At 48.7% G+C, this 22,276-nt stretch overlaps 2 protein-coding genes across 7 annotated transcripts in view; both read right to left on the bottom strand.

Annotated features, from left to right (window-relative positions):
* Necap2 (NECAP endocytosis associated 2) overlaps positions 1–22,255 on the bottom strand; it is a 73,385-nt gene extending 51,130 nt beyond the window's left edge. Inside the window, exon 1 of the mRNA XM_052716451.1 lies at positions 22,197–22,255. Within this exon, the coding sequence (XP_052572411.1) occupies positions 22,197–22,240 (44 nt within the window). The 5' untranslated portion in view covers positions 22,241–22,255. The remainder of the gene's footprint in view (positions 1–22,196) is intronic.
* The window catches only part of Szrd1 (SUZ RNA binding domain containing 1), a 25,826-nt gene extending 3,550 nt beyond the window's left edge, over positions 1–22,276 (bottom strand). Inside the window, exons 1-3 of one of the 6 annotated variants that reach the window (XM_052716456.1) lie at positions 22,197–22,276; positions 3,742–3,791; positions 1,878–2,132 (exon numbers count right to left, since the gene is read on the bottom strand). In XM_052716456.1, the coding sequence (XP_052572416.1) occupies positions 1,878–2,132; positions 3,742–3,791; positions 22,197–22,247 (356 nt within the window). In that variant the 5' untranslated portion in view covers positions 22,248–22,276. Of the gene's footprint in view, positions 1–1,877; positions 2,133–3,741; positions 3,792–9,730; positions 9,837–21,735; positions 22,101–22,196 lie in introns of those variants that run through there. The other 5 variants (XM_052716457.1, XM_052716455.1, XM_052716453.1 and 2 more) reach the window with 5 other exon arrangements.

Here is a 22,276-nt window from a genome sequence, read left to right as displayed (position 1 = left end):
AGAACCAACTGCCACAGACTGTTCCAGTGTTGGGCCCCTAGCTCTGCACTCAGGAGCAAGCTGGCACCACCTGTCTGCCTCCTTCATCCCTCCAAACCATAAGGCTAGCTGCTGACTCCTAGTACTAGAGAAGACAGAAGGAAATGGACTTGCCCATTCCAGACAGGTGCAGACTAAGAGGAGAAAACAGAATGGATGTTCCTTCAAAACAGACCGCACTGGACATGGTGGCACATGCCTCAAACAGCACTGGGGAGGCAGGAGGACCACCCTGAGAGCAAGGCTGGCTGGGCTACACTGAATTCTACGCCAGCATGTGTGAGAACCTGGTTTCAAAAAGCCAAAAGGCAAACCAAACCACCACCAAGAAGGTACAGACTTCCTTGTCCTCAATCAACTGTCCAAGCCCAGAAGAGCAAGCCAAAGATGGCCTCAGGGTGGAGGACTGGGGTCAATCGTGGAGACAGGCTGCCTGCCAACAGTGTAGTCCCTAACACTGGGGAGAAAAGAAAAAACAAGAGTCTGGTGTGGTGTGGCTATAACCCTACCACTGGGGAGGCTGAGGCAGGAGGACTGCCAGGCCAGCCTAGGCTACAGGGTGAAACTATATCAAAAGACAAAACTCACGGGCTGGACACGTGTTTTAGCAGAGTACTTGCCTAGCATGTATGAAGCCCTAGGTTTGATTCCAGGTCTATATAAACAGGGTGATGTGGTACACGCCTGGAATCCCAGCGGTCAGGAGGTAGAGATAGAAGGATCAGCATTCAAGGTTATCCTTTATACAGTAGTGAGTTTGAGGCTAGCCTGAACTACATGAGGCCCTGTCTCAAACACAGGCTTTTGTATGTTCATGTGTGCATGTATGTGACAATATCTGGTATTTTCCTCAATCTTCAATCATTTTCTTTAAAAAAAAAAAATCTTAAACTTATTGTATGTATGTACATGAGTGTCCACGTGCACCCCAAAGCATGAGTATGGAGGTCAGAGGACAAACTGCCGGGGCTGGTTCTCTCTCCACTGGGAGGGTTCCAGAGACTGGACTTAGGCAGTCAGGTTTGGTAGCCTGTGCCCAGCTTTTACGTGGGTGTTGGGGATCCAAACTCAGGTCCTCCATGCTTGTGCTCTACTGACTGAACTGTCTTCAGCCTCCTAAGGCAGTTTTTTGTTTTGTTTTGTTTTTTCGAGACAGAGTTTCTCTGTGTAGCTTTGGCTGTCTTTAGACCAGGCTGGCCTGAAACTCACAAAGATCCGCCTGCCTCTGCCTCCCCAGTGCTGGGATTAAAGGTGTGTGCCACCACCGCCCTGCTCCAAAGGCAGTTTTAACAAATGCTATGTCATCAGAAAGTAACACACATAATACAAATCTAAAATTAAAAAAAAAGACAAGTGAAAATACTACAATTTCAGGAAAAACTCACATGGGGCTGCTAGAGACCCAGCAACAACACTGGGCTTTTCTGGGTTCTGAGCAGGACTCAGCACCTTACGGCCATCTGCTCACTGTTAAGTATGCTCCCAATGGCTAGCTGGCAAGGCAGGTATGGCCATTACCCTACTTCTCAGACCAGACATCAGGTGAAGTAGCTGTAACGTGGGCGGCTGACAGAACCTGACTCAAAGCCCGTCCTCCTCATTCTGTGCAGCCTGCTTCCTGACGCCTGTTCACTGTGGAGGGCCCATCAGCCAACCACACTTAACACCCCACAGCCCCCTATGTTGGAGAGAGAGCTTTGCTAGGACAGTGCTTGCCTCTCAAGCTGAGGACCTTGGTTCAATTCCCAGAACCCACATAAAGGTACCCAGCAGGCTGGTGTGGGGCACATTCTACCTGTTCCTCTCATTGCCCTGCTACCGCTGGCAGCCACACTCACCTGTCAAGGATGGGTTTCTCCTGCTCCTCCTCAGGGCTGGCACTGCCCAGGATCCGCCTCCGGGCCTCTGCGTACTCTGCCTCCCGCTGTGCTAGGGACTTGACCGGAAGGGCTGGCCTGCTGGTGGAGTTGGGGCTGCTGACCACACCGTTGCTGGTGGGCCTCTTGAGGATGCGGATCTGTGGAGGGGGCCCCGTGGGAAGGCTATCGTCTTGAATCACAATGGGCACTTTGGGAGGAGATTTGGATTTCCTGCTGACAAAGAGCAAATACAGCTTCACAAATCCCACAATGACTAGAAGGCCCATCCAAGTCCCCCACGCTCCTCATCACTGTCTTCTCCTTCCACTATTCACCTGGCCCATGACCAGACAACTGCACTCCCACTCCTCCACAGGATATCAGCCTTGCCACCAGCTCTGTGGGGCACAGAAACTGCTCCACAGCTCTAACTCTGCAGGGGCCAGCTCACCACCTTGTGTCCTGGGACTTCCTCTCCATGTGCATAACAGGCCCAGCAAGCACCATTTGGCCCTTGAGGTCAAAACATTCCACACCCAAAATTCAACGACTTTGAAGAAAAAAAAACCCAGCTTCCCTACACAGACCAGAGTATGAGAGGCTGGTAGGCTGGGAGCCCCTCTGTCCAGGTCTCCCACAGCATGTTCTCAAAATAAGACAACACACAGGCACCTCCTGTGCCACCCTATCTGGTAATAAGCAAGACAGGATTTACCAAACTCTCTCTGCCTTCTGGCCAGTGACCTGTGCCTCTCAGAGACAGGCTGCACCAGACAAGCAAGTCATCTCCATACCAGAGCCTTTGAGCAGAGAATCTCCCTCACCAGGGGCTCTCTGCTCTGGGGGGCAGCGGCGGGGCTAGGGCAAAGGCCGATCATAGAAACAGTGCTTGGCAATGCTCAAAAGAAAAGCATTGTCCAAGGCTAGTCAATGTGCACATCCATGCCAGGTGGCCACAAGCAGAAGTGAAATTCCCCCAAACACAAAGAGGCCAACAACACGGAGAGGGAGGAAACAGAAGCCACAGATAAGAACAGGAGCAAGGCAGGATGAACATCCACACCAGCCACCAGGGCCACCCCAGACCTGTCAACCAGCTCCTGCTCACAACCGCTGAGACCTTTGCCAGAGCCTGGGTTGTCAGGAATAGTGGAAGCTGTGTGCTCTGAGTCGGTGGAAGGGTCCTGGGTAGGTGGGGGTAGCAGGGGACAGGGCCTGCGACCACGGTGGGTAGCTCCTGGGAAGAGTAAAGGAGCCAGCAGTCCGATCACAACAGCAGGATCACAACAGCAGGGAGTCCGGAAAGCCAGTGTGGGGCAGGGGTCTCCAGAATACCCTGGGGGAGTGAATGTAGCTGGTTCTGTTGCTTGTCCCTGGGTTGCCTAAGCCCAAAGTCACCCACTCTGAAACCCACGTCCCATGCCGCGTGGATGTGACAAAGCAATTCTTTAAGGTCTCTCAAGAATTCCCTAGAATCTTTCCTTCCAAGATACTCTCATAATACCCTAAACTGCAAGTCACCAAGGTCACTGAGAAATCATCTGTCCAAACTCTTCATTACGAAAGACACCCATGTCTGGAGGAGAATACCTCACTCTACACAGTCACACCTACACCCAAACCTTGCAGTTTTGCCACCTTCCCTCTCTCAATGAGATGACCTCACACAGCCCACCTAGCCTCATCCCAAAGCCTCCATCCAGTGTCCTGGCCTCCTACTGGGAGGGAAGAGCTAGCTGCCCAGGACCTAACCTTCTACCGCTACCAGCCAGCTGGAGAACACTGCCTGCCCAGCTCTCCAGCGGCAGAGAGCATGAGCCCTCAAGCCAGACATCAGCCTTACCTCTCCTTTTGTGTGATCTTCAGTTTTTTTTCCAACCGTCTGTCTATTTCCTAGAGGAAAAAAATGTATATAAAAGTGGAAAAAAATCTCTCTCAAATAAAACCTTAAGTTTCTATTTTTCCAAGCTAAGGGCAGTGTCCTCTCTCTAGCCAGGGACATGGCTATGTCCTCCAACTAGACCTGAGGTTTGGGGACCTAGTTCCCTCTGCAGGTCCATCTCCCCTTAGCCCCATGACCACAATATGGGGACCTGACCATAGGCTGGGTTCTTTGCATAGCCTCCAGCCTGTCTCCTGTTCTGTCCTTCAGTCACTCCAACCACTCCAACTACTCCAACTTTCTCAACACACATCTAACCGAGACATGCCCCCACTCAACTGCTAGAAAGACCACATCTGAGCTGTTCTCCCACACTTGTAATCTGCTGTTCCTGTTCTGCACTAGAACAGGACTGAACAATCAGGCCCCAGAATCCAGTGAGCTGCCCCATTGAGGCTGCACAGCCCAGGCGCCTCCTCTCCCCTGCAGTCTTCTCTGACCCCAGCAGTGCACTGAGCACCTGCTCCTGGGGTTGACTCTCCCTTTTACAGCCCTTCACAGCCACACGTGTCAACTAGCTCATAATCTAGTTTGTATTGACACCAGCTTTCTGTGGCCAGTATTTAGGGAAAGGGGGTAAGAGAAGGCTGCTGTTTGTCTCCAAAGTGGACCCAGGGGATCTAAGGGTGAATCAGAGGGAAGATTTCTCATAAAACCTGATTACCACAAAGCCAGCATTGTAGAAAAGGGTAAGAAAGAGGCTGAGGGTAAGCAAGCAGGTGAGACCATCATCCCACACGTTCAGTACCTCAGCCTGGAGGAGCCTTCTGTACCTAGCACTAGGGATTCCAGATACCTGCAGGTGAAGTGGGGGCAGGCCCATGGCTGAGGCTCAACCTCCAGGCTCTGTGTGTGTCCCACTCTCTGAGGACCAGCTCCTGGAGGGAAGGGACTATGTACTCAGCAAATGTTTCTCTGCAGAGGGCTCTCAGCCACAGGTGATTTTTGCCTGAGGGGCATCTAGCAAGGTCAAGACATTTTTGGTTGTGACTATGGTAGGGGATGAGGTAGGGGCTGCTACTGACAAGTGTCCTGCAATACAGGGCAGCCTCCACAGTAAGGAACAGCTCCCAAAGTCAAAGTCAGTGCCCAGGCTGGAGACCCTGTTTCTAAGACACGAGAGACAGTGTCTTGGCACACACCCACAATCCCAGCACTAAGGGAGTGAAGGCTGGGTATCAGATAAGGAGTTCAACGACCACATTCCAAACCACAGCCACAGTCACAATTCCTCTGCTCACCACCCAGTGTGCAAATGTCCTGAGAATGCCTGTGCTCTAGAAGTGAGGAGGCAGTTTAAGCTAGCCAGATCCATCTGAATCATCTAAGGTTTCACAGATTTACCTAACTATTGTCTACAGAGAGAATCACTGTTAGCAAACCAAACAGCTGATAGGCTCGAAGTGATCTTGGTGTTCAATCCACTGGTTGAGTCATACAATCAGGCCAACTTTCTTTAATGGTGTTTTCTAGAAGGTCCCTTTCCATCTTTCCTAATTTGTATCTCTTACAAACAATACAAACTTCTACTACCAGAAGCTAGATTTAAGTAGAATCACTGCCATTCACCTTAGGCAACACAATGTACTGTGCTTGGGAGGCACCATCAACTCTGGGGCACCCTGGAAAGGCCGGAAGACCTTCCGCCCCAGCTGGAATACAGCTGTGCCCCGTCAGAGTCAATGCACAGGAAACATGCAGCCACAGTGACCAGAATGCTTCTGACAGACACACATTCTATATCAAGCACAGCTCATGGCAAATCAGTACTAATTCTAGGAATTTACGCGAATGCAGTGTCATTTCAAGGGTAAATGCGATATCTTACACAGCAGCCTCTTTATTTGTGAGTGTGCAGGTGTGTCTGAGTGTATGTGTGGGCCTGTGTGGCACCCCTGGAGTCCAGAAGGCATCAGAACTCTTGCAGCTAAAGTTACAGATGTTTGTGAGCTGCCCAATCTGGGTGCTGGGATTTGAACTGAGTCATCTCTCCAGTCCCAAGCCTTCTATTAAGTTCCCCACTGCTGACTCCAGCTTCCCCATCTTAACACAGTTTTAGCATCTGTGAGATTTAAACACTTTCAAACAAGATTTAGACCCAGCACCTGCCCCGACCGAGTTTTATATATGCAAGGAGCTAAGTTTTATATACGCAGGGACATACCTGGGGCAGCAAAGGGGTGGCATGCCTAAAGATCATTGGCCCCAGCTAAAGACAGGGACAGGCCACTGCCAAGGTTTGACAAGACTGTTTTCAAAATCTTCCAATTCATGATTTTTACAGGGGAAAAAATTCATTGTGTGGATTCTCACTTTCCTATCCCTGCAAGGGTCAAAGGACACTGACAGAGGCAAGCTGCCTTGACCCACTGGTGAAATCTGAGCTTCCTTCTCTAGAACTACAGGAAAAACCATCTGCCCAGTACCTGCACATGGAGCAGGGTGGATAGAGAAGCCTTCAGGAGGACATGAGGAACCACCTGAGTAAACATGCCTCTGTCCCCAGCCAGTCATGACCAGCAAATGTGGCACGTCATCTTAATGTGTCTACACTGTGGTGAGCCGCTGGGAAAGCCTTCAGATGTGATCCTGTCATCTCCCCAAGCCACATCACTGGCACTGCTAAAACTACAAGTTCCGTGCCAGCCATCCTGCTGGGCAGGGTGGCTATACAAAAGCTGAGGAGGGTCTCCCGTCAGGTCACAGAATGAGACACAAAGCCAAGCCGCTCTGGTGGAGTGGAGCTGACAGTCTGCAGAGCACTTAGGACAGCAAGTAGAAGGGAGACCAGTCTGCCAGCAGCTGGAGATGGCCTTGAACCAGGTATCAAGTCAGTCCACTGGCTCTGGGCACAGCTTTCCAATCCATTTGTTCCCAGGCTCATTCTGAGAAACTCAGCCCAGTCACAACTCTCCCACAGGGCAGACTCCAAGGACAACAGGAGTCTCTTCCAGGGACCCACAGGCCTACATTGCTGTGTCACAGGGAAGTATCAGCTTGGAGATTCCAGTCTCAAGTAGGATCAAATTACCTTATTTATTTATTTATTTTTTAAACAAAGATGCCCAGAGCCTTGACGGTGTTATCAAACTCCATGGCTAGGACAAAAAACATTGAAGCCCTGACATTGTTATGAGTAGACATGGGCAAAGGGGGACATAAATACTCCATGGGCAGCTGAGGATTGTCTGGGTGCACTGTGCCTCTCCTAGAGAAGACTTTGGTGACAGAAGATGACATTGTGTTCTGGTAAGCGCAATGGATTCCTTTCCCTTTACATGGGTCCAACTCCATGTAAAAGATTAGCTTCCAAACCTGACTATCACATGCTCCACTGGGCTATACTATATGAACACTGGGCATGGCCGATGACACCATGCCTGTGATACCAGTGCTTGGAGGCTGAGGCAGGATGGAACTCTGGCTCTTCCTAGGGGTCCCAATTTCCCTTACAGATTAAGCAAAAGACTTCATAGAGCGGCCTGATCTCAAAAGACAATGAAAATGACAAACCACAGGCTTCTTGTCTGAAGAAGAGCAAAGCCAGAAAAAGAAACCATGGAATGAAGGATGGTGTATGATGGTCCTTTGGGAGGTAAAGGAGCGTCTACAGCCCCAGGTGAGTGAAAGCAGACACCAGCAGCTCCAAGTCAACTCACCTGAAAAGAAGCTTAGCTTCACTGGCTGCTGATGCCCTTACCCTCACAGTGGATGTGTTGTAGAGCCCCTGGCGGGAGTATGACAGAGAAAAGATCATTCCAGAGGAGAGGGGAGCAAGGAAGGGCCTCAAATAGCCTATTTTATTATTAAAATAATTTTTTTTACATGTTTTGCCTGCATGTATCTATGTGTACTGCATGCAGAAGCCAGAAGAGGGGCTGGAGAGACAATGATTCTGCTGTAAGGAGCACTGGCTGCTCTTCCTGAGGGCCCAGGTTCAATTAATTCCCAGCACCCACATGACAGGTCCCAACTGTCTATATCTCCAGTCCCAGGGGATCTGACACTCTCTTCTGGTCTCCACAGGCACTAGGTGTGCACACAGTGTACACACAAAGACACAGACAAAACACCTACACACGTGAAAAAAAATACACCTGGCAGGGTGGTGCACACTTTTAGTTCCGGGACAACCAAGGCTATCTATATGGTGAGACTTTGTTTCAATAAATAACAGACGTTTCAAGCTGAACATTTACTGGGTGAATGTTCTTGTCATGGTGCATGTCTGAACGGCAGAGGCTGTCTTTCTAGAGCTGGCTCTCTCTCTCCTTCTAAGGTGGGTCCCGCACAGCAGCAGAAGCCATTACTCGCTGAATCGTCTCCCCAGTCCCAGCCCACTTTAGGAAACTGTGTAGCTTTGGCGCCTTTCCTGGAACTCGCTCTGTAGACCAGGCCTGCCTCTGCCTCCCATGTGCTGGGATTAAAGGCATGCACTACCACCACCCGACTAGGAAAACCAATTTTTTTTTTCTTTCTTTTTTTTTTTTTTTCTTCGAGACAGGGTTTCTCTGTGTAGCTTTGCGCCTTTCCTGGAACTCACTTTGTAGGCCAGGCTGGCCTCGAACTCACAGAGAGATCCTCCTGCCTCTGCCTCCTGAGTGCTAGGATTAAAGGCGTGCACCACCACCGTCCTGCAGAGAACCAATTTTTAACAGTAAGTCTGTTCTACAGCAGAACAATCGGGCAGAAGAAGGTCCTGGTGCCTGTAGAGGCCATTTCTAGTGCAGATGTGCAACCCACAGAGCTCTCCAAACACCTGCAGAGCCCATGTCTGTCCTGTGCTGCAGTCCTTCAGTTTTACATGTCAGCCAGCAGCAAAGACACTGGCTCTGACTGGCTGGGCTGGCTGTTCCTACTCATTCTACTGCTGGCAACGCCATCCTTGGGGAAGCAGCCAAAATTCTGGCCCCTCAGGTTCAAAAATTAAGCAAATGTCCAAGATAGTTCAACTTATAAATACTGGTATATGTGCTTTTGATGCCTTTAAAAAACTATAAAAGCAAACCTGAAAAAAAGAATCAAACTGTGTATGGGCTAAGTTAAAGCACACACCAAAAAGCCAAAAGCATCCTTGAGGGGTTGAGAGAGGCGCTCTCTAAGAGCTGAGGCCTTGGGCCCACTACCGGCCTTTCAGTACAGACTTGGCCAAGCCTGTTTTCCATTCCACTTCCCACAAAACATCCCTCCCACCTTTGTTACTCCCACAGTGAGGGAAAACATTTCACTTTAATTAAGTGGGTCACCACAGGGCACAGGATCCAGCTCTGACTCCCCCTGAGGAAGCCTAGGCTTTGTCAGAGTCTTCACGTCCATTCTGCTCCTCCTGCATAGTTTGAGGAAACCCTGCAGCAAAGCAGATGTCCTCAGCCCTGAGGCCGAGGTGAGCAGAACCCAGACAGTGGGAGACATAAGCAAACCACAGAAGCTGTGTGTTGTGTGTGTGAACAGTACTGTGGCAAGACCAGTGCATGGAGAGCAATCCTGCCCTGAAATGCAGGAAGTGTCGAGCAGATCAAAGCAAGGAGAAAAGGGCACAAGAAACAGGGGAAAAGAGGATGAAAAGATGAGCAGCAGGAAAGAAGGAAAAGAAGATGCTTCCTGAAGTGCGGTGCCTCCAGACGAGTTGGTCTAACCTGTCAGGGAAAGGTTCCCCGAAACCCCCCTTCCCACCAAGCATTCAGCTCTCAGGGTGTCTGCACTGGCCCAGTATTGGAGAGCCCTCTGGACAACCCCCCTCTGCACCAGCTCTAGCTGCACACCTCTCAAGCTGTAAGTGCCAAACGTACACCAGAGTTCTCACTCAATTCAGAGTGCAAAATAGCACAATTGTAATCTTTTAATGATTAAAAAATTAATTTTATGTATTGAATTTTATGTGTGTGAGTACCTGCATATATGTGTGCACCATCTGTGTGCCTGCCTCCTGTGGAGGCCAGAAGACAGCATCAGATGTCCTGGAACTGGAGTTACAGGCTGCTGTGAGGTACCACACAGATGCTGGGAACTGACCCAGGTCCTCTGCAAGAGCAACAAGTGTTCTTAACCACTGAGCCACCTTTCTACCTTCATATTTAAAAATCTTTAACATGGAGTACAAGATGGAATAATAAATACCACTCTGATATACTGAGTAAAATTTAAAATATTAGGTTGGGTGTAGTAGATGGATCTCTGTAAGTTCTAGGCCAGCCTGGCCTACATAGCAAACTCTAGGCCAGGCAGGGCTATATGATGAGCCTGTCTCAAAATAAAATTTAAAAATAAATAAAAACATGCCAGGTATGGTAATACACACCTTTAATCCCAGCACTCAGGAGACAGAGGAAGGTGGATTCCTGTGAGTTCAAGGACAGCCTGGTCTACGTAGCAAGTTCCAGGACACAGCTAGAGGTATATAATAGAGACTGTCTCAAAACACCAAAAAAAAAAGATAGCACTCATGACTCATGTGGCACCTTCCTCTGAACATGGTTTTAGGGTCTACCATTAGAATAAGACATGGTCCCAATATAAAAAACATTGTTTGCTGAGGTAACCACCCCCCCCGGGGGGGGGGGGGGAGGCATTATCAGCCTAGAAGCAAGTAGCACTTAGTACCCAATGCTGTTTGCAGGCCCTGCCTGAACCACACTCACCACCTGGCTTCAATCAGGCCTGACTTCCACTCAGCCAGAGTTGCCAAGGAGCCCACAGCTGCCAGCCTCATAGATTCTGACTCCTCAATCCCTCAGCCTTCCAGCAGCAGCAATTGCCCAGTTTCTTCCTGAAGAGTTGTTTCTTGGCTCATGCACCACTCCCCAGATCCTGTCTCTGCCCCCCGGGGCTCCTTGTCACCCTCCTGGCCTTTGGAGGCTGGAAGCCCCACAGTTCAGACACCTCTTCTACATCCATCATGGGGTTGGTTTCTTTTATTCATTTATTGCTTGTTTGTTTCGAGACCAGTCTCACTATGTAGCCCTGGCTGTCCTGGACCTCACTCTGTAGACCAGGATGGCCTCGAACTCAGGGAGATCCACCTGACTCTGCCTCCCAAGTGCTGTGATTAAAGGCCTGTGCCACTATGTCTGGCCTTTCTTTCTATGTTTATTTATCTTACACATTCGGAGGTTGGAGGTTCTCGCCTCCTACCATGTGGGTCCTGGGGATCAAACTCAATTTGCAAGGCTTAGCAGAAAGTGCTTCAACCTCCCCCACCCCCAGCCATTTAATTGGCCCTGGGTTGGTTTCTTTTTGAGATAAGGCCTTGCTGATAATGATTACTCATGGTAATCCTCTGCCTAAGCCTCCCAAGTGCTGGGAGACATTACCACCACATTACAGACATGTACCACCACACCTGGCTCTTCTGTCTATACCTCGAGTAGGTCCACAGCTTTACAAACATTGATATATACTTAGGTGTCAGATGGACTCACACTTGGACTTTTATGTATCAACTTATGACCGTGGGCCCACCCAAGCCTGCTTCATCTACCATCACAGCCACACAGGCTTGTAGCAGCTCAGGCCAAAGACCCTGATGCCCTATTTACAGGCCTCTTCAACAGCTCAGGGTTGGTCCTGCTTTCAAAATACATGCTAAACTTTCTTCACAATGGCAGTCCCAATCACCAACATCCCCTGGTTCTTGCCCGTTCCACCTGGATTCCCCACAGCAGCCAGAGTGACTTAAAACCGACCAAGGTTTCTTTTTTTTTTTTTTTTTTTTTTTTTTAAGATTTATTTATTTATTATGCATACAGTATCCTGCCTGCTTGCATATCTGCAGGCCAGAAGAGGGCGCCAGATTATAGATGGTTGTGAGCCACCATGTGGTTGCTGGGACCTGAACTCAGGACCTCTGGAAGAGCAGCCAGTGCTCTTAACCTCTGAGCCATCTCTCCAGCCCCGACCAAGGTTTCTTACTATGAGGTAATCCCATCTAATGAACGTGTCCACCAAATCTGGCTCCGGCTCCCAGGGCCTCCGATCTCTGGGCCATCTTCCCTACCCATTGAGCCAGGCACTGGCCCCCACTGTCCCGCAGAGCCAGCCCCGGCCCACACCCTCACTGTCCCTCCTGGAATGCCCTGGCAGGTTTGCACAGCCACTCCTGCACTGAAGTCTCATCTTGTACTCTGTTCTGGTAGTTTTGGTTTTGGTTTTGGTTTTGATTTTTTGAGACAAGGTCTTTCTACACAGCCTTGGCTGGAATTCACTATGTAGACCAGGCTGGCCTCAAACTTAAGAGACCCACCTGCCCCTGGAACTTCAAGCACTCCTGCCTCAGGCTCCCCAAACTGGAGTTACAGGTGTAGAACCATCACGCCAGCTGTTACCTTTGGCCTATCTAACCCAGGTTTGTAAAATGCATTCTGCCCAGTCTTTAATACTTTCTATGCTCCTAAATCCATTTGCCTTCCTCTGTGAGCACATAAGAAACCTGCCGGCCATCTCACCCATCAGAGCTTTGAGAGCACATGCTTCATGCACCACACTTGGCTCAGGAGCCTAAAACAATGCCCCACACACCAATCTGTTAACAGTCCTAATGGCGCAATTTTAGATCTGTCCCAATTTTACAGATGGAAAAGAACCAATTCTGAGAGGTTATGTCACAACGACATTCCAGTATGGACTGGAGCCAGGATTTCAACTGGGGTTGTCAGTGTCCAAGGAGGTGATTACACACATTCAAACTGGAGCTAAGGTTGGCTGGGGGTGCGGCTCAGAGGCAGAATACAGACTATGCATGAGTGAGACTCTGTTCCATACCCTCCATTGTGTGTGTGGAGAGTTGTGTGTTTCTATTCTTTGGTGGGACAGCAGGATCTGTAGTCTCTAATGTGGTACCTTCTCTGGTCACCATCTCCAATCCCTGCCACAACCACTGGGTGTAATAGCCTCCTCAATCAGCGCATCCTCAAGTGGTGACTTAAAGGACACACAGCCAACCAGCTTTTGCACCCAGGCAAGCCAGGTTCAAATGAGCCCTGGTTTTCCAAGAAGGGCAGAATGACTTCATGGTCAGCCAGGGAAGCTACAAAAGGAAACAGCCCTTCAGCAGAAACCAGACCCAGTAATTTAAAAGGACCCCAGCAGAGAGGGCCTCAGACACTGAAAATTGCAGCCCTGACACAATGGAACATTTGGCTTTGGACACTTCATCAGCGTGGGAGGGAATCCATGCAGGGCAAATAAAAGAGGGCAAAGTCTATAGCACTCCACTTTGTGATTTGTATCACCAGTGTGGTTTTCACACAGCACTGAGCAGCATGACTTGTACAGAAGAAACAGTACACTAGTCCTCAGAGACCGCAAGCAAGAGACCCCTCGGGCTGTCTTAACCTGTGAGCCCTCAGGCTGTGCTGCCAGGGGCTGGAGGGCAGTGACTAACACCCACACAAAGCACAGCTCCCACCCCAGCCTTCACTCTCCAGCCCCCGGGTCAAATCCATCAATTAAGTTTTACAAATGAGACCGAAGCTGAGAGAGAGGCAGGAAGCTAGCTGCCCCAGAATCAGACCTGGCATGAAACCCCCAGGAAAAGTGACGTTTGTGACCGACCATACACGGAAGAAACAATGGGCAACCCATTCTTCCTAATGAAGACACCTTGCCACCCCTCCCAAAGAAACTCCCAAGTGGGCTGGCTTGGAGGGCTAATCAAGTTACTATGACACCACCTCCAATTTTATTTGGACACCCAAGGGTGTGCTCTTTTCAAAGTCTAGTTTGAATCAATCAGTGGCACTCAGCAGGTAGAAGAGAACACAAAGAGGGGACTCCGGGAGAGGAAAGCAACCAGGACCCAGGTGAGGACACTCAAGCCCAATAATCCTAAGCAAAAAATATTTATATTCTCTTTTTCACCTGGCCAAGTGTAAAAAAAGTTATTTCAAGCCAGATGAAGGGAGGCAGAGGCAGGGGGATGGGATCACAAGTTCAAGGCCCACCTGGGCTACAAAGTGAGAAAATAAAGGAGGGAATGTTTTGTTTAAGATTTCCATCAGCCAGCACCTGGCTGTTCTGGGTGTTAAAACAGGTTTTTCAGCGCTCAACTCAAGCTCCTGAGGTGGGAATGTCTTAGCTCACCCGTGTTACAGAAGCAGGTCAAGCCCAGGTGAGAGCACCGAGAACTTCAAAGGAACCCCCAACAAAGCTCCTAACGCACTTCATTAGTTAATTACCGGTGACAAGCTAATGTAAACAACTCACAAGACTTTGGAGCACAGGGGCTGGACCTGACCTGTGATCTCCTCTTTGAGCAGGAGTAGATGGGAGGTCAGTGATAATGAACATGAAGGTGTAGTGAGAGCTCACTTTACTGTCTCACAAGCCCTTCCAGAACGGGTCTGCAGGAGCGAGCCCTGCAGACAGGCAACAGAGGAACTGACAGCTGGAGGGTCACCAAGGCTTTGTGTACTGGCTGGTATTAGGTCACAAGCTAGAGTCATCAGAGAGGAGGGAGCTTCACCTGAGAAAATGCCTCCATAATATCCAGCTGTAAGGCAATTTCTTACTTAGTGATTGATGGGGGAGGGCCCAGCCCGTTGTGGGTGATGTCATCCCTGGGCTGGTGGTCTTGGGTTCTATAAGAAAGCAGACTGACCAAAAAAAAAAAAAAAAAAAAGTTGGGCAGTGGTGGCACACGCCTTTAACCCCAAGCACTCAGGAGGCAGAGGCCAGCCTAGTCTACAGAGCGAGTTCCAGGAAGGCCAGGACTCTGTTACACAGAGAAACCCTGTCTCAACCACCCCCCCACTACCCCGCCAAAAAAAAAGCAGGCTAAGCAAACCATGGGGAGCAAGCCAATAAGCAGCACTTCTCCATGGCCTCTGCATCAGCTCCTGCCTCCAGGCTTCTGCTTGAGTCCCTGTCTTCCTTTGGCAATGAATTGTGATGTGGAAGTGTACGCTGAATAAACCCTTCCTTCTCCAACTTGCTTTTTGGTCATGGTGCTCCTTTGAAGCAACAAAAACCCTAACTAGGACACCGTGTAAGGCATGAAGGCCAAATCACAAACTGGTTCATAAAGAGTGATAATCATAGCTGGGCGGGGTGGTGCATGCCTTTAATCCCAGCACTTGAGAGGGAGGCAGATCTCTGAGTTCGAGGCCAGACTGGTCTACGGAGTGAATTCCAGGGCAGCCAGAGCTACAAAGAGAAACGATGTCTTGAAAAACCAAAAATGGGGGAAAAAAAAAGGAGCGCAAATCCTGACCTTTCCACACTCCTGTACAAGTCATCCAAGCACCAAGGTTTCTACTGTCTACATTTCCTATTCTTTTAGAACAGAATGACTGACTTCCTGTGTACAGAGGGGATGTCTCAGCACCAGGGACAAGATAATACACATGCAAACCACTGATGGGATTTTTTCCTAATTCCTGTGGTGTTTGTTTTTTTAATCCTAATGTTTGGCTCAACATCCTGAAAGAATAAGATGTTAGGAAGCTATGTGTCAGAGTCTAAGAGAGTTAAAACTATTCATGTATTGAACTCTCTGGAGTTAGTTAATAGTGCTTCTGATGGCATGCCAGGCAGTACTCTTCCCGAGCTATAGAATCAGCTACCACTGCGTTACTAAAAACAACACAACAGCAGAGGACTTCGGCTATAAACTCAGTGGTACTTATGCCTACACTAGACACAAGGCTCCAAATCCAATCCCTAGTACTACAAAAATAAATAATAAATTTTTTAAAAAGTCTGTACTTTGACCAGGCAGTGGTGATGCACACCTGTGAGAGGTAGGCCAATCTCTGTGAGTTCAAGGCCAGTCTGGTATACAGAGTGAGTTCCTGGACAGCCAGGGTTATGCAGAGAAACGCTGTCCTGAAAAACAAAACAAAAACATTCCATACTTTGGCCCCAGGCAAGTAAAGTATTTAAATGCAGCCTCCTCCTAAAAAACCAACAAGTCAGTCTCTGTCTTCACAGGAGAAAGAAACAATCTATGTTACTGTTATGTCAGTGAGGAAAACATTAAGAAAACACACTGTGCTTTGTGGAGACCAGCTACCTGACCCAGTGGGAATTGATGATCACTAAGGGTGGCCAATGTCCTCTAGAGGAGAGAACTTTAAGAGGGCTGGCCCCAAGAACTCGTCTGGGTCACTACATCTCCACAATAGCAACTTTCTCTTGCAGGATTTCACCAACAGCTTTAGAGAGACACAATTCTCTCCTGAAGAAGGAAAGGCAAGGTCCGCAGTCCATTGCAACCATGGCAGCTCCCTCAAGTGCCCAGAGCACGCTGAGAACAGGCCCCTCATGCAGCCCCGGTGAAAAGGGCTGGGAGCCACTGTTGAAAAGCTCATTATCCTTCTTTCTCTGGCCAGGAAAGCAGATCTCTTTCCAGAGTTCAGGGACAGCTGCCTCACAGTCATCACGCCTAAATTGGCCAAAAGCTCTGCAGAAAACCCCTTCGGAGAACACTGCAGGTCCTAGGACTCAGACTTCTGAAAAGATGAAAAATTGCTGAGAAGCCTTCAGGCTTGGCAGATCTCGGTGTCCCCTTTACCATAAAGATGGACAGAAGGAAATGGGCACCACAGAGCCCCAAACTAACTCATCTGTTGTACTGTGCCCACTACATAGTCAACTGTGCCCAACAACACATTCAAAAATGACAACAGCCACACCTTGCAGAATGTGGCCACTCCTCCAAAGAAAAGGTAAAGATTTAATTTCTTAAATGTAAATCCAATATATCTTGCCTCTGCTAAAGGAAGGGGCAGGGAAAAGGGTAGGGAAGCAGCTATTTAAAACTTTCCACTGCTTTAAGAACAAAGTTCCAGCTCCCAGAAGCAAGTTCAAAGTGCCCCTGCAAGCCTCTCTGGCTCCATCTTTTTCCACTGAGCCCTGCCAACCTTAGTGCCTCCAGCCAGAAGGAAATACGTGCAGTGTTCCCAGCCCTCCCCGCACCACCTCATCCATGTATGCACTGGCCACACTACCACCTGCCCAGTGACCAGACAGTACAGCTCCGTTCAGCTCAACCTTCAAATCTTTTATTGTTCTCTTTTTTCCCCCGACAGTCTCCCTGTATTACTCAGGCTGGCCTCAAACTCATGAAGTCAGCTTCCTGAGCCTTGGGACTGCAGGTGTGCACCATATTCTTGGCTCTTGGTCTTTCAAAGCTCATGGCAGCATAAGGTCCTACACGAGACCTTCTCTGGTACCAGTCACAGCACCCCATTTGCCCTTCTACAAAGCATTGCTGTTCCTCTCACTCTTTCACTGGACAGGGGCCCAGTGTCTGACACACAATTGGTATGTGTATGGACACTTTCTTATAGGCTTTCACACCACCAAGCACCACTGATGGGGCAATGTCCGGACGACTGGCTCACTCAGGTGTAAAGTAAACACACATCTGAATTCTCAATCCGGAAGACAGTTACTAGTTATCCTTTAACTTGCACAAGACATTTTCTTGGGCTTGGAAATGAGCTCAGCAATAGAGCCCTTGCTGGCACACACGACGTCCTGGGTTCCATTCTTGGAACAACCAATTAAAAAGGGGGTTGGGAGAGCTTGATGTGGAAGTACAAACCTATAATCCTAGAGGCAGGAGGTTCTTGAGTTTAAGGGCTCCATAAAGACCCTCCTTTTAAAAAAACAAGCTTGTACAGTGATAAAGGTGCTTGATACCCTGTAGCACGAATCTTAAAGGGTCTTAATAAAAAACTCGGGAGCCAGACATTGGGGTGAACGCTGAAAGATCAGAGAAACAGAACAAGCCACAGCCAACCTCAGCTCGCCAATTCCTCAGCTGATCTTGTTTCCTCAAACTGGAAGCCTCTGTGTCCTCATCTGAATGGATCTCAGCTGAACTGCTGCTAGAAGCCTAAAAGCTTAACAAGACTCTAGTTCCTGTTTTTTGCGCCTTATATACCTTTCTGCTTCCTGACATCACTTCCTGGGATTAAAGGTGTGTGTCATCATGCCTGGCGGTTTCCAGTGTGGCTTTGAACTCACAGAGATCTGGATGGATCACTGTCTCCAGAATGCTAGGATTAAAGTTGTTTGTGCCACCATTTTCTGGCCTCTATGTCTATCTAGTGGCTATTCTGTTCTCTGACCCCCGATAAGTTTATTAGGATGCACAATATACTGGGGGACACAATATCACCACAATATCCTGAGTTCAACCCAGGGAACCCACACGGTGGAAAGTGAACCAACGCTTCCAAGTTGTTTTCTGACCTCCACATGTGAGTTTCACCTCCCCCTCCCCACCACAATAAATAAATGTGAAAAAAAGATATTTTCTTCCCATTAGTTGCTTAATTTGAGAAAGAAAAAAAAAGGAAACTTCAGGGATATAGGAAAATGAGAAAATTATAAGCATCAATCTAACTTCATCTGTCACCCACCTTTTTCTAGGTGAGGTGGCTCACCACCAACAAGATTAGTTAGGCTATACTTTATGTATTCCTTTTGTCGAAACAACTGGTGTATATAAACTAGCTTCAAACCATCAGAAATGAGGCTGGGCATGATGATGCATGCCTTTAATCCCAGCAGAGGCAGGTGAATCTCTGTGAGTTCGAGGGTAGCCTGGTCTACAGAGTGAGTTTCAGGACAGCCAGAGCTACACAGAGAAACCCTGTCTTGAAAAACAATTGCTGATCTAGTTTCTGGGGCAGGAAGATGTCTTCCAATTACAAACCCCTCTCATTGCCATTTGAGATTTGCTGAAGATGAAGGACACCATTCAAAATTTGAAGCAGGGGTGAAGGTTTACCACAGGGGTACTGCCTGTGCTTAACATAGGAAAGGCCCTGGGAATAATCCTCAGGGCACTCCCTATCAATAAGGTCTGAATCAATAGTAACTCAGTTCTACATTTCACCTCTCCCACCAGGCACACTTTTAAAGATGCATTTCTTTGATGAAAGGTATGTTACACTCTGAATTGTCTTTAGATTGTGGCTGTAACCTCTCTGAAAGAAACATCCAAAGGAGCAATTGTACAGAAGGGAAGCATTCACAGATGAGCAGCAGCCTATTTACAAACTACCCGAGGTGATTCTTCAAGTTGGCCCTTCCATAAGTGGAACAACCATACTATACTGGGTCTGCTGAAGACACTCAAGAAAGGAAAAAAATGACTTCAGATCCTGACACAGCGGAAAGAAATTCTAGCATGATCCAACTTTGCAGTGTTGGAGGGCAGCGATCCCAAGGATAACAGTGCCTCTGGATCCATAGAGTCTGGACACTCAATTTTACAATCAGCCAACTCCCATTTACTAATCTTCTCTCTGCTTCCACCCAAGTTTTGTTCTGCTTGCTTGTTTTTGGCTTTTTCTTTTTTTGAGGCTGGGCATATTCAAAACTCATTACCAGTAGGGAGACCAGGCAACCTATAGCTAAGAATTTTTACACCAGCAACTGCCTGCATTTGAAAAACATACAGAAGTCAACTAACTGGATGCAGTGATATGAACATGCTTCACTCCCCCACCACCCTTCTCCTTCAAAGGTACACATTTAAAGGAATCAAATTCATGACAGACTTTAGAGGCCAGGTGTGGTAGCCCATGTCTATAATCCCAGCAATTGGAAGGCTGAGTCAGGAGTATTCCTTTGCAGCCAGCAACATTTGCAAACAAACAAACAAAAATCTTCAAATAAACACCTGAGGCCAGGCACTTGGGAGGCAGAGGCAGGTGGATCTCTAAGAGTTTAAGGATAACCAGATCTACACAGTGAATTCCAGGCCAGCCCGAGCTACACATTGAAAACTTATGTGGTGGTTTGAATGAGAATAGTACCACAGACTATATTTCAATGCTTGGCCCTCAGTGGGCGGAACTGTTTGAGAAGGATTAGGAGGTATGGCCTTTGAGCCAGTGTCTTTTTATCTGCCTGCTGTCTAAGGATCAGGATGTTAAGCTCTTAGCTCCAGCACCATGCCTGCCTGCCATCACGCCCCCTGCCATGATAGCCATGAACTAATACCCTCTGAAACTTTAAGTAAGACACTGTGTCTCAAAAACAAAGCAAACATTAAAAATGAAGCCCAATGGTTGGAGAGACGCTTCAGGGGTTAAGAAGTACCTGCTGCTCTTGCAGAAGACTGGAGTTCCATTCCCAGCACTCCCATCAAGTGGCTCACAATGGCCAGGGGATCCTATGACATCCTGATGCACCTACACATTCATGAGCACAGGCATGCACACTCTCACTTTCTCAACTAAAAACAAATCTTAAAAAGAAGGCTGGGAGTGGCACACACTTTTGATCCCAGCACTCCCCTTGGGAAGCCAAAGCATGCAGGCAGATCTCTGTGAGTTCCAGACCAGCCTGGTCTACACAGTAAATTCCAGGCCAGCTCGGACTACATAGTGAGACCCTGTCTAAAAAACAAACAAAACAAAACAAACAAACAAACAAAGCGCCCAGAGGTTAGAGGAGCAAGGGAGCAACTTAGAGTCTATGCTTGGTATATATGTAGCCTGGGGATATGATCAACAACATGGAAAAATAAAAAGAAACAAATAATGCCCAACTCAAGTCTTTTCAAAGTAAGAAGGCGGCAAAATGGTAGCAAAGGAAGTCCGTTTTGAAATCAGTCTTTGAGTCAAATCCCCAAACCTCAATATCCTGTCTATAAAAGCAGAGCCAACTTCCAAGCAGCTTGTTTCAAAACTGAATTAAATAAAAGATACATATAATCATGCAACATGCCTTTAGTCCCAGTACTTGGGAGGCCAAAGCAGGTGGATCTCTGAGTTCCAGGCTAGTAAATAAACGGATAAATGTGATTAGAAATAAACAAGGCTTTTCTTTTTCTTTTGATTTTTTTATGCAGGGGGTGACATGAGGGTGTCCGGATGATTCACTCCTCCCAGTGGCAGTCCGTAAACGCCTCTACCAGAAATTGTGCACTGGCTGGCAGAAGTCACTGTTGTGGGCACTCGAAAATATTTCTGGAATGAATAAACACCCAGAGGACACCTGTTGCTCTCTATAAAAATCTGTAATTTGCTGGGTTTGATGGCGCATGCCTTTAATTCCAGCACCCGGGAGGCAGAAGCAGGCAGATCCTTGTGAATTCAAGGAAAGCTTGGTCTACACGGTGAGTTCCAGGACAGCCAAGGCTACTTAGAGAGACCTTGTCTGAAAAAAACCAAAACCAAAACAATCAAAGAACCTTTAACTTGCTTTCTTGATTCAAGCTGGAAGGTATCTTAGAACTACTAACCATCTCTGAACCAAGTACTCCTTCAAATGCTCGATTATGTTAAGTGGGAAAACATCACCAATCTTTCGAGAAATGCTGAACCAGCGGAAAAAAACTTGGAAGCCAAGTTTCAACATTCCTGTGAAGATACACCCACTGCTGCACCGATCCGAAGCGCCAGGAGCAGACAGACCCAGCTCCTCTTCTACCCTGGTGTATGTGACTCCCCACACATAAGCTTTTGAGATGGATGTCACCGGAGCCCAGCTCGGCACAAGCGCAGACACATGGTCACCAGCGAGACATTTCCGTCTCCAGGAGGATTACTGTCGAACCTCAAACTCTGAAATTACCACATTAATCACGAACCTAGTAGGAGAGTTCCTACTTGGGATACTTTTTTTTTTCCCCCTGTAACTTTTGGAGGCAAGCAAAAACTCCCAAATCATTCCGATCGGTAATCTCCCCTTCTCCTCGCAGGCATGGAGCTATCTTACAAATCACACCCTTCTCCTCCCTTCCCTCCACTCAGACGAACATACTCCGCGATCCTCCCCACTGCACAGATCTTTGGGTGGGTCTCGGGAAAGGGCGGATGCTTGCTGAGTTTAGGGAAGCTCTGCTGAGATCCCCAGGAAACCCAACTGCCTCGGGCTCTCGGAGTAAAACTGAGAGGAAAAAGGAAAAAAAAAAAAAAAAACAGGTTCGCCCACCGAGGCGGAAGGCGCAGAGCGGCGGGGATTTCGGCTCAGCGCCGAGTGGTCCCAGAGGACACATGGTTGCTTGCTCCCCGCTGTCTGGGGGCCTCCTCCCGCTCGTCCTCCGAGGAAGGCAAGCCGCCCGAGCCCCTCCTTCATCAGACAGAGCCCATGAACTTTAAAATGGTCCCTGCGGCACGGGGACCAGAGACAGTAGCCCGGGGTAGAGGGTGGGGTGCCCTCAACGACGCGCACATCGCGGAGCGGAGAGGCACCCGGCAAAGGTGGAGGGAGAAATGGAACACGGCCCCTTTAAGAGGCCTTCACGGCGCTCCGGGACCGGGGGCCTCTCTTCTACCTCCGGCCCGGTGTGTGGGACCCTTCCTTGGGGAAAACTATCCCCAGACCCGCTCCCCGGAGGCTTCCCTCACGCCAGGTCCGCCCGGCCCTGCCACGGGGCAGCAGCTCCTCCTTACCCCGCTGTCTGCCGCCTCCTCCCAGCTCTCAGCGACCTCCTCATCTTCCATCTTACTCGCCGCTTTCCCTCCTCCCCCCA

The sequence above is a fragment of the Peromyscus californicus genome, unplaced genomic scaffold, assembly GCF_007827085.1.
Source record: "Peromyscus californicus insignis strain IS unplaced genomic scaffold, ASM782708v3 Scaffold_5__1_contigs__length_169319896, whole genome shotgun sequence".
NCBI classification, from domain to species: domain Eukaryota; kingdom Metazoa; phylum Chordata; class Mammalia; order Rodentia; family Cricetidae; genus Peromyscus; species Peromyscus californicus.
The sequence above is the reverse complement of the archived record's forward strand: the minus strand, read 5'-3'. Positions and strand labels throughout refer to the sequence as shown.